The sequence below is a fragment of the Rhinolophus ferrumequinum genome, chromosome 7 (assembly GCF_004115265.2).
Source record: "Rhinolophus ferrumequinum isolate MPI-CBG mRhiFer1 chromosome 7, mRhiFer1_v1.p, whole genome shotgun sequence".
In the NCBI taxonomy this organism is placed as follows: Eukaryota; Metazoa; Chordata; class Mammalia; order Chiroptera; family Rhinolophidae; genus Rhinolophus; species Rhinolophus ferrumequinum.
In genome coordinates this window covers 51,344,824-51,357,630 of record NC_046290.1, presented here as the reverse complement: position 1 = coordinate 51,357,630, position 12,807 = coordinate 51,344,824, and the positions used below count along the sequence as shown (strand labels likewise).

General features: G+C 42.7%; 1 protein-coding gene across 1 annotated transcript in view; it reads right to left on the bottom strand.

Annotated features, from left to right (window-relative positions):
* Nucleotides 1-5,354: 5,354 nt before the first annotated feature.
* CMYA5 (cardiomyopathy associated 5) overlaps nt 5,355-12,807 on the bottom strand; it is a 92,936-nt gene continuing 85,483 nt past the window's right edge. Inside the window, exons 12-13 of the mRNA XM_033110234.1 lie at nt 10,746-10,919; nt 5,355-6,241 (exon numbers count right to left, since the gene is read on the bottom strand). Of these exons, the coding sequence (XP_032966125.1) occupies nt 5,995-6,241; nt 10,746-10,919 (421 nt within the window). The 3' untranslated portion in view covers nt 5,355-5,994. The remainder of the gene's footprint in view (nt 6,242-10,745; nt 10,920-12,807) is intronic.

Sequence of the window (12,807 nt, the reverse complement as noted above, 5' to 3'; positions counted from 1 at the left end):
CTCTTATTCTGTTAGAAGTCTGTATCAGTAAGAGAGGTTTTTATATATCAACGTTTTCTAGTTCCTCTGCCTGATTTTGGGGGGGGAAACAAACAAAGTTTAAGCAGAGGCCAGAAACTTAAAGAATAAAGTAGAATGGAGAGGTTAGTCTGTTCAATGTGGCAGGGAGACTGGGCTGAAGAAAAGATCACAAGGGACTCGTAGCAATGCTGGATGTTTCACATTCAGCGTTTTTTCGTTTCAGGTTCTATGAACCTGAATTAACCCCAACTTTTCAACAAAAGCTGTGTTAACCACTGCCAAGGTAAGCCTTGGTTTCACACTGCCTTAGGGAATGAAGGGAGCGTTGTATTTTGGGATGATGGACCTAGGGCAGTGTGAAGAAGTCGGGGTAAGCTGGCCAGAGGTGAGGGAGGAGAATTCGAAGCAGGAGGTCAGAGATGTCAACCAGGAGAAGGTAAGCATCGACAGAAATTCTTGGAAATTTGGGATCAAAAACAGAATTTCTTGCAATCAGTATATCAGAATTTGGATAGTAAAGGAAAAGGGACTCTGAAAGAATGGAGGATTTAGGGACTTTGGGATCACTCCGCATTACAGAATTCAGATCTGAATCTCAGTGGTTTCTAGTTTTCAAACTTTATTTAACCATAGAAACAACCCAATGTTTAAAACAGATAAACAAAATGGGATGTGTTTTGATCTGGATCTATCCCACTTGGCTTTCCCATTTGATCCCACATTGGCGCTCAGCCACCTCTGTGGAATCCCAGTCTCCCAGTAGCACAGTTTAAAAACCATGGATCTAGAACCCAAAGCAAGAATCTGCTCTTTCATATTCCAGACAGTTGTTCATTCAGCCTGACTTTGAATACTCATTACCTGCTAAGCAACACGTCTCCAAGCCAACTGTCACTGCTGGGATGTTCTTCCTTCTCTTGAGCCGAATTCCTCATCCCTGGGACTTCTACCTACTGGTCCTGGTGGAAAAAAACAAAATTAGCCCAATTCCTTCCACATGACAGCTCTTCAAATCTTTGAAGACCTCTTATAGCTTTCCCTAAGTGTCTTTGTTCCAAGCTAATCATTCTTAATCCTCCAACGATTCTCAAGTTACTCTTACAGTTCATATGCTATTTAGAAATCTGAAACTACTGATATCAATTGGAAAAAACAAACAAAACCAAGCTCAGCATTGAAAGGGAGTTCATTTAAGACCAAAACAAGTTTACGTAAAAGAGGGGCACAACCACGTCCACAATGAGGGTAGCAAAGGAAACTGAGAGGTTTTGATCTCCGATGCTGAAACCAGCCCAGGAAATGTGTTCTCTCCTGAGCACTACCAGGGGCTGGACATCAGGTCCAATTTCATTTAGCTGAGGGATGTCCCTGCAATCACTCCTTAACAGTCACCAAACCAGGGATATGAAAGGATGGATGGCTATGGCCAGCAAAGGCACTCAGTTCTTACTATTATTATTCTTAAAACATCCCCCAGCAGCTGAGTTCAAGAATGCAGGACAGTTGTGCCTAGCATGGGTTCATTTCTGCAGGTCTTGACATGCATGTCCTCAGAGCTACTGACCCGTACCCAATGCCACAGAATCTATGAACTAAAAATAAGTTCTGAAACCATGGATCCATTAATTGTTTTGAAGCAGGATTATCAGTCTGTGAGGAACGTTTAGTAATAATCATTGGATTTATGATTTGCACTGGTTTGGGTGGAGCCTGTGAGAGGCAGGGAGGTGAGTTTCAAAGGTTAGGGCTAGTTGCATCGCTAGAGAGTACCTACGTGACCAGCTCACTATGACAGCCCCACCCCCCACCCCCCCACTACCAGAAACAGAACTTGGGCTTCCTGTTACCAAGGAGTTCCACACTGGGTGGTTTGAGGCCTGGACACAATGTGCAGACTGTGCAGCCCAACGGTGGAAGGACAAACAAGCCTGCCCTTGTCGTATCAGGATCGCTTTCAATACCTACCTTCCTCTGTGTGGCTGCACTGTATCCTTTGCTGGTGATGAAGCTCTTCCACGTGTATAAACTGTTTGAGTTCTGTACTTTCAGCAATTGAACACTCGAAATAATTAATGGGTAATTAGCACAGTAAGAATGAGAAGGGACTTGAGATACAAGCCACTGAGGCCTGAAGGATGCTTCTGATGGGAGGATGTTAGCATTTGGTGCTTAAAGCACACAGTTTTATAAGTGGGTGTGATGAAGTGCGATAACCTGTTAGATGTGATGGGAGCACTTCCAGAAAAACAACAGGGACATGTTCTGGTTTGTTCCAATAGAAAAATATTTCTACCTTTGACAGAATATATCCACCCAGGGATGCCCGTGTATATGCTACCCGGTAGAGAAGGACCACAGGGTTAATCCTCAGTTCTGTTTCTTTTTCCCACAGACTCCTTTATTTTTCCTTTGTATCTCCTAGTAGAAGCATTGTGGTTTCACGTATGAAAATCCTTTCTCCACAAAAAGAATGTTATAGACTCTTTTGAATCCTAATTAAGGTCATTGGTATTGAAGAAATATCAAAGGTAATTTCATGACAGCATCAATAGCAAAATAGAGGCTTGGGAAGGAAGCCAGTTCAGAAAGGAAATACCAGGGGTGCCAAAAAAATGTATACAAGTGGACACTTTGGTCAACATTGCTCAAACAGTAGTTCGCCGTAATCAGAAGTGTCTGGACACTGATGGTAACCACTTTGAGCACCTCTTGTAATTGCAGAAGTCAAACGTGATTTGTATTCATCTTTTGTTTTCGGTATATATTATTACAACTTTAATAGTTTTCCTTTCTTAAAATGTGTATATACATTTTTGGCACCCTCTATATATGTATATGGGCATGTAAGAGTGTATGTGTGCACATATACACACATGTAATTTTCACACACCAATATATGTGGAAAAAATGATTTATGATACAAAATGAAACAAAATATAATCATTTTATTCTCTTAGCTCAGGATTTGAGCTCTGTCTAAATCTACACTCTGCCACCTGCCGGCTGTGACTGTGGACAAGTTATTTAACTGCTCTGAGACTGGTTTCCTCATCTATAAAATAACAAGTTTTACTGTGCAAGGTACTGATGAAGATTAAAAGAGATAATGCATGTGCCATACATGTTATTAAACTAATAAACACGACTGACAGATTTCCAGAGGAGCAATTTTGACCAGAATTTGTTGACTTCCTTTCTTTTCTCTGAGAGTCTGTGTTATGTAGAGAGAATGGACAAGAAGAAAGAACAGGGACTAAGAGAAGAAGGGCCGAGGAAGAAAGAATTGCTTGAGAATGAGGGGAAATAGCATTAACTTCCTACTACCTGTCTGCACTGGAGTAATCCCTCAGGAGCCAACCAGGAAATCTCCTATCAGTCAACAGACATAGGCAACTAAACCATGGATCTCCTGACCCCAGGGTCTTACCTTCCACCATCCACTTGCCATGGAGTCAGAGACAGCAAGGCCATTCACCCGGGACGTGGTAGAGGTCGGCCTTAGAGGATCTCTGGAGTCCCTTGTCAGGATATTTTTTTTCTTTAAATTAAAGTTTATTGGGATGACAATTGTTAGTAAAGTTACATAGGTTTCAGGTGTACAATTCTGTAATACATCATCTGTATATCATATTGTATGTTCACCACCCAGAGTCAGTTCTCTTTCCATCACCATATATTAGACCCCGTTCACCCTCCTTCCCACCAACCCCCAAACTATTGTCTATGTCTATGAGTTTTTGTTCTTTCAGTTGTTTGTCTTGTTCTTTTGTTGTTTTTGGTTTACATACCACATATCAATGAAATCATATGGTTCTCTACTTTTTCTGTCTGACTTATTTCGCTTAGCATTATAACCTCAAGATCCATCCATGTTGTCACAAATGGTCTTATTTCATCTTTTAGGATATTTTATAAACTACACAATGTTGTGCCATTTCATGGGCTTATTTAATCTGATGCTTACAATTATCCCGAGAAAAAGGCGTACCTGAAGAATCTGAGTGTCCAAAACCATCACCTGGCAAGGGTTGAATCAAGACTCCAACCTGATCATAGTCATTATAGTGTGACACCAGAGCTCCTTCCAACTTGATGGCAGATGTTGCTGGTGCTATACCCTGTTTACCCCAGCTCACTCGACTGCACCAGTAGCTGCATTAGACAGTTGTTAGCATACTGACAAGTCCTGTGTCAGGCACCTATATATCTCATTTCCCTGAAGGGCTTTCTTGGGACTATGGAAGCCTGCAAAGAATGCAACTTGGAAAGATGGGAGATACGAATTTAATGTTCCCTGGGGCAATGCTCAACCACTAAGTTTGGACAGGGGTGCGTCAATGCCAGCCTCTGGTTTCCAAAGGTGCCCCCAGCACAATGAGCGCCAGGTACTCACAATGGTGATAATTACTCATAAAACTTGTGCATTTCTCTCCCCCATTGCCATCTCACTTTCCCCACTTCCTTATGTGTACTTCCCAGAATTATTTCCTGTGTAAACAACCAGCACTAAGTCCTTATCTCCAGGTCTACTTTTGGAGGAACCCAAACTGAGACAAATTCTAAAATTCATGTGGCTGCTGCTGCTGTTGTTACTGTTTTTAATTACACCGCATTTACACACACGTACACACACACACACACATACACACACACACACACACAGAGTAATAATGACCATAGGTTGCTGATCACTCAGAACCTGGTAACATGTTTAAGGCTTGAAAAAGTGTAGATAACATTTTTGACAAAGCAGCAAGTTATTCCTCCTGTTTCACTAAGTATCCATCTTGCCGGCAGCTGCTCTAATTTCAAAGTAAGGTAGTGATGGCTTTGAAGGGGCTCCATTCATGCAGCTACAGATCCAGTTTGGATTTTCTAGCTACTGAGCAATAGATTTTAGAATATATCCCAAAAGTAGGATATTATTTCTCGATTCAAGAAAACAGATAACTGAATTCATAATGTTAAAATCTATACATATGATCCAAGTATTTATATTATAGAAAATAAGAGCAATCATCTCAATATGCATTCTAGATTTACCAACTTTAGTACACATATTTTAGGAAGATTTTGAGAGATTTCAATTTAATATCAAAAAGTGACCAACCACTTTATTTCAGCAAAAGGAGATTTCCAGCTTCCAGCAGTTGACTGCCATTATGGGCTGAAAGTGTTTAGCCTTTAAAACACATTTGTGTAAAATTCTTACATGAAAATTCATAGTAGTACAACCCACTGAAGTGCGATAGTTACTTACTTTGCAGTTTGTCCCGGTCCAGAGATGCCAGACTGGTAAGGTACAGATAATAAGTTCACATAACATGTTTTGTTTTATAGACTCTAACCATTTATTTAACCACCTGGAAGTTTCTAATATCTAGCACTTTACTACATTTACAATTTCAGGGAAAAAAGACCCATGTTCTACAGCATATATTACAAAAGAGTTCATTATCAACTTAGGATAGTTAACACACTTTCTGATTAGGATTAGGATTCATCATCCTTTAGTGAATAAAGCAAGGTCACATTTTCCTTGTGGAAAAAGTCTGTGTTTGTCAGAGGAGATGTATCACTAGCACAATCTTCTCTCTTCACTCAGACCTGTCCATCTGAGACTTTCTTTTACCAATAAAACGGGTGGAAGTCCATTTCTCTATTTTGGTTCCCAAGTCAGGTACACATTCTTTGAATTTCAAGTCAGGTACACATTCTTTGAATTTCAGAAAGAACTCAAACATATATACCCCAAAGGGTGGAGGTTGTTTTCTCCATCTTCTTTACTCACACGCTGCCCTCGAAAGACAAGATTTCCTCGGTGGCTGTGCTCACGTGCTGATCACGGTGCACGTAGCTGTCATTCATGCAGATGTGTGGGAGACATTTTGCATAATGTATAGCACCCAAAGGAAAGAACAACAGATGCCCAAACTTCAGATCATTGCTGTTTCAAACTCTGAAAGTCCAGGATCACTTGTGCCTCGTAGAATCCGGGGGCTCTACCCCCAAGTGTAAAGTACATTTGCCAGGTTTCTCCAGGGCAAACGCGGGGTGAACGCTCTCATTAAACCTGTGCCTGACGATAAAGAGCAACTGTCCGCTTTCGGCGTTTATAAACAGAAGCCTCTGGTTGCTATAGTCCAGCAGGATGCCCACTCGGGCAGGGCGCTCAGTCACATGAACATTGCTCACGATGCCACTGTAGAAAAATGTGTATCTGAAATGAAACAGAATGGGAAACTAAAAACTCTGGGAATCTTGAAGGACCATGATAAAGAAGATCACGTGGAGATAACCAGTTTTTCAGTTATTAACTTCAATGCAAAACAATGAGTTGCAATAATTTTGTCCCAAATACTTTAACCGATCCTCTCTAGGTGCTAAAATGCATAGCTTATCCCCAAAAATGAGCATTTTTAGTAATTTTGCTCCTTCTACATTAGGAAGCAGTCCCAGAATAACCAACTGATGCCCCCCTTGTGACTTTTTTCAACATTCTAATTCTTTCCCAGCTGCCCACATGTTTTAACTACCACATTCATGGTGTGTCATTCCTTTGAACAAAACTCCTTTGAGGCCGCTATGTATTTTTAAAAGAACTGCAGGCTTGCCTGCCATAAGATGCATTAATTTTACAGTTTAAACATTTATAATAACTTACATAAAGGCCTTTATGATGTTTAAGACATATTTTATTATTTTTGCCCAACTGTAGCCTTTGTGTAAGCTCCCTTCTACCCCGAACCAACTTTCTTTTTCATCTTTTAAATGTTTTTGCAGCCTTGTAGCTAAATGGGTTGGTTGGCTTTGATTTATCTTTTCAATTCAAATAAATTTAATTCAACAAGTATTCATAGGGCATATCTGTGTGTCCAGCACTTTACTAGGCCCCCTGGGGGACAGGAGGGACCAGAATGTACTGTCCTTGTACCTCAGGAAGCCATACTCCACTGAACAGAAAGGAAAAAATTGTTGATGGCTTAAACACGGCTAGAGCTGAGACTCCAGCTCAGGGAACAAATTGGTAAAGTGTTTACTAAACACATTTAATGGGCCTGTTTCGGTTGTGAGAGGAAAGATTCAAGGCCAGTCTGGGATGGAAAAACTGCTCAACAGGAGAAACTAAATTGCTCTGTGTGAAAAAAGAACACCAGGTAGGAATCTCCTGGTAGTATGAGAAATGGAAGGTGGGGCCATGAAAGCAGGAGAAGGAAAGAAATGAGAGACAGAAGAGAAGAGAGATGTGGAAATGTGGCTCTAGGAGGTCTGAGGGGCGGGATAGCCACGAGGGCAGACTAGGGTCCTAGAATCTGGTGACTCTGGCCAAGGCCAAGGACCATTAAAACCTGTGATGTCTCTCTTAAAGGCCCAGGAACTTGAGTGCAGGTAGATGTAGGAAATGGCAACTTGGCAACTTCATGGCAGAAAGAAGCACATGTGAAAAGGCAGAGGTCCATGGGAATGGGAAGATAAGCAAGACTTATGCCGTGATAAAGGACCTTTGCAATGCCTCGCTAATGAGAGCGATGACAGACTATTATGAAGTTCTGGAACCTGCAGAGCAGACAAAGGTTGCAGGTGGCAGTGATTGGGAGCAGCAGTGTAGGCTGGGGCTCTTACAAAAGGCTTGGGGAGCAGACGGACTCACACCCAGACAAAAAGAATGGTCAGGGTGGAGAGGTGGAAGAGAGGGAGGAGGAGATCCAAGCAGGGGGAGGGGCAGCAGAAGCAATGGTGAGGTGGCAGAATAAGCCTATGTGTCATAGAGAACAATCCTATGTGCCTGGCAGGTTTGGAGGGGACATGTGAATGATCTGGAGGAAATGTATGGATAGGTAAGTCAGGGACCGGGAACTAGATCCATCCTGTTTAATACAGTAACCACTAGCCACACGTGGCCACTTACAATGAATTAAAATTAAATAAAATTCAAAATCTAGTTCTTCAGTCCTACTAATCATACTTCAAGCGTTCAAGAACCACATGTGACACCATATGTTTTATTTTTGCAGAATGTCTATTGTACAGCACTGATCTAAAGGGGTTTGAATGCTCAAATGAGCCACATCCCTACCCAAATGAGCCGTATCCCTACCCCTGCATGGAAGGCTCATAGTGCCCGCAGGCCCAGCCTGGTCAGTCAGTCCCTCTCCACCATGGAGGCCAAGGAAGGAAAGACATTCCTTGAAGCCTTGGCTCTACCAGTATCGCAGAGCCTGGAATCTTCCCTGCCCTGCTTTGGCCTCCATTTCCCCCTGAGAACATTAATTTCTTCTCCAACTTAAACTCTGGCATGAAACCAAGCCTGTCTGCCTGACTCCCTGCCCAGCTGCTGCCTGTTCCCCCTTGGGACTGCTGGTTCCCATTCAAACAAGGATCATCCAGAAGCCTGACTCTAGACACTTGTGGGACCCTGATACTGCCTGTGCTAGGGCCCCCCACCCTGAGCTGGACCCACCCCCGTGAATATCACTGCTGGCCCAGACTGAGAGATCCCTTTTCTACTCTGGTGGCTACTCCCCTCAAGGCTCTTTATGGCTCAGCCTGGTCACATTTCTTTCTGACTTCCCATCTTCACGGGGATCCCACCTGTGTTCTGCTACCCCTGTAGATGTTTATGGACTTTTGAGCAGAAAAGGATGGGATATGATGAAAATGATTAGAAATAGTTGCCAGTTGTGACACATAGGGTAGCTTGGCATGGGTGGAGATGAGAAAAAGGTTACAGGCACGGTGGCTGGGGATGATGAAACCGGTCATGGAGGAGTGGACGCCTTTCACTAGGGTGGTCAGGTTAGCAATGGACAGGAAGAAATCCAGTTGGTTCTTTCTCCTCAGAATCTTCATTCCTCCTTTCCAATTGTGACATCTTCAAGCTTGGATTTTATGCAAATAAAATCAAGAGTAATACTGCTTGGTTTAAAATCATGATGCCAGAAAAAGTGAAAAACATAGGAGGGTCTGCTATAGCAGTTCTCTCAGTATCCTACAGGTCAGGGGTGCTCTATTTGAAACATGAAATGAAGGCACCTGAGACCTGTCCTTACTGTGCACACTCTTCCTCCCTGAATTTGCTGACCCTACCCTGGGCCTGAAAGAGCTGAAGACCAAAGTTGTTGAAACTGTTGAACAAAACATACAATTCTGTTTTCTAGAGTCTAGAAATGTGTTACCGGAGGCTGGCCTTTGGTTTGTCTTCTTAAGGATTCAAGTATCTAAGGAAATTTTCACGAAATCAATCAATACACAGTTTCAGTTCTAAGTCTACTGATTATAAATTCCAGGTTTGAGTGATTTTCAACTCTGGGCAGGGGCTGTGTCCTTAAGCATGGCACAGTGCTGAATATCAATTAATCATAATTGCTCTGACTTGATGCAATGTGACTTTAAATAGCTCTTGGAGATGGTGTCCTTATGAACCATGTCAGAGAATCAAACTGTCAAGCAGGATGCAGGGAGAAATGTGCACCCGAGACATACAAAATCTCAATCTGTGGGCCTTCCTCTGAGAATTTGTAAGCATTGGAGGCTTCCTTTTTAAAGCATTACAAACTGGCTGCTTTCATGTCTCACATTGTATGATACTTTATGATCTCAAAGCTCTTCCCTGTGCCTGATTTCACATGATCCTCATAACCCTAAACAGTAGCAGACTGGTCATCACTATCATCACTGATAAGAAGATAGATAGATAGATAGATAGATAGATAGATAGATAGATAGATAGATAGATAGGTGATAGATGAGGCATATCAGGTATGCCCAAAGGGTTAACCCACTTCTGATGAGCGGCCAATAGGAGGATGGAGTCAGGACTAAAATCAGGTTTCTGGTTCCCAGTCCAGTGCTTTTTTAATAGGCTGTCCCATGAGCATAAATAGATCATAATAACTCTCTGAGAGTAACATAGGTTAATAGCTTTTTCACATCAACCAGCTAAACACTACTAATAATAATACAAACCAGAGGTTAGTAAACTTTTTCTGTAATGGGCCAGCTACTAAATATCTTGGGCTTTGGGGCCATTCAGTTTCTGTTGAAACTAGTCAACTCTGCCATTGAAGCAGAAAAGCAGCCATAGACAATATGCAAACAAATGAGCAGGACTGTGTTCCCATAAAACTTTATTTACATAAACAGGCAGTAGGTCACATTTGGCCCGGGGGCTATAGTTTGCCAACCCCTGAAATACACTAATATGGGCAGGATATTGGGGATCCACTTCTTCCTCACTCCTGTTGACTCCTTCTCTGTGGAGGGAGCCCTTTTAGCATTATCCTTGTGGTATCTCCCCACTCTGGGGACTTTAGAAGAAAAAGGTGGCCATGCATGGCCCAAGAGCCCCTTCCTCTTCCCTCTCTCTTGGTTATAAGCTTCCCAAGGAGACAAATATCCTTCTCTGTTTCTCCAGGGACCGGCTCTGCCTTGCAGGGCAGGGAAGCTGGCCTGGACAAGGCTTTGGGGGGGTATAAGTCTGTCTATTAATAGGGTTCAATATAAAAAACATTCTTGTTCCCGGGAATGAACCACAATCTCTAAATTTGCTTCTTCATTAATCAGAGAAATAGTTTAGTCTCCATATACTTGACTCTCTTGTTTCTTAGTTGGTTCAGAACTCGGGCAGGGAAGGGGGATGCCATTCACTGGACCCTCAGAGAGCTCTGCCTGCCATCCACGCATGGCAGTCTGATGAAGAGGGGAGAGGCAGGGCTCCAGCTTACCTCTGTGGCTCAGAGCAGTGCATGTACCAGGAGGTCTCCCCTTGTCCCAGGGCACCGGCCTGCACAGCGGAGCTGGAGCAAATGCCAAGTCGATAAGCTGGGCAGTCTGTGACGGTGGTTTCCCAGTAATGCTGACCACAAGCAGGCAGCTCCTCACCCAGCACTGACGGGATTCTGTGGGCAAAGTTGATCAGGATTCACCAGCCTTTATCGCGTCAACATCAACATTCGCACACTCACACACAGTCTAAGCAGGACTCTATCCTTGGAAACTGCTGGAATTTGACTGAAGACATTCTTTGTTCATTGTGCTCCCAACACGGACCTGATCACCACAGAACTCCCTAACCTCTCGATATGCATTTGACACACTTCCACTGCCACATACAACATGCACGTACCACATGTTGCCTCTCTTGAAGGAACGGGGCACCAGGAAATCATTAGAATAATGGCAGGATAAAAAGAAAAGGCACAATGTCTGCTTTCAAAGAGAGTGAGAAAATACAAGAGAGGCAGGTTGGGCGTTCCAAGAGCACTTGCAAAGATTTCTTCTAAAACTTGCAAAAAACCCATCTTGAAACCTTTTCTAACCATGAGCTCCAGTGTGTGCTGACTTAACCGGCCACAGACACCAATGAGGTGCTACTCTTGAACAGCAAGGCGCGTGGTGAGCCCGGAGCAGAGCGGAGTGTGGAACTGACCACGTGTGATGACCATGCTTTGTATAGGCTTGTGGTCAACAGCCTTTGGGACTCGGGCCTCTTTGGATTGTAGTAGGTGCTCCTGAGAGGTTGTTGAAAGGTCTCTTTCTGTTTCACCTGAGCTATTTTTGTAACAGGCATTGGGAAATGAACCAAGCACTTTCAACTGCTGATGGGTAACCGTGTTTGCATGAATTGCTCAATTTTGCTTTGAAGTGGCTGAGACAGCAAGGAAGCATTTTTTATTTAAGCAGCGTTAATATTCAATCAGCACCTTCTCCCTCTCCCCTTTAATAGATGAGAAAATGATTAATGCAAGGGAATGTGTTTCATTTTCTCATATCTTTACCCAACAACCTCATTTCAAAGAGGTGGCTACTGACAGGCCCTTGCTCTCTGGAGCAAAGCCCGCCTGCCTGATACCTAAGAGCTACTTTTTAACAAATAAAGTTCTATATAATAAACAAATAAAGTTCTGTAAAATACATTACAGTTATCACCAGTTATTATGTATGAACTCTTACCAACCAACCTATTTCTTTTCTTTCTGATTTTTTGAGAAGTCCAAAAAAGTCAGAAAACCTTAATCTATTCAACCTATTTCTTAAATCTTTTTTTTCCCGAAATTCACTCATTTGTGTATCTTTAGCATCTACCATGTTTCCCCGAAAATAAGACTTGGCAGACCATCAGCTCTAATGCGTCTTTTGGAGCAAAAATTAATATAAGACCCAGTATTGTACTATATTATATTATATTACATTACATTATATTATGTTATATTAAAGACCTGCTCTTATAGTACATTAAAATAAGGCAGGGTCTTATATTAACTTTTGCTCCAAAAGACGCATTAGAGCTGATGGCCCGGCTAGGTCTTATTTTCAGGGAAACACGGTATGGTGTTCCAGGCCCGATGCTAGATTCTGGGGATTCAAAGATGTGGAGATAGGGCTGCTGCTTGAGGATTATTCAAGATCAAGTGGCTGAAAAACGACTCTGCACATGCTCAGACCTTTTCACACATAAGATGAAAGGGTGCCAGGGCCAGAGAAGGCTTGGCCGTTTCTAGGAGAAGGTAACACCTGAGCTGGGCCAGAGGCAGGTGAATAAAAAGCTGATAGGAAGACAGTGCAAGTCATTGTTGGGTGGCTCAGGGCTTTATTGTGTGAGCTTGCTGGCAGCCTACACCGGGCACATCAGAGTCAACAGCAACCTATGTTTTCAAAAGACTTCCACGTATTTTCTTCCATTGGGCCATTTTGACCCTCCAAATGGCCATGAGAGATTGCAGGCAAATTGCAGTCTCCCCACTGTGCCCTCAGCTTCTGGCTCTTCTTTACTTTGATGTTTCTTTT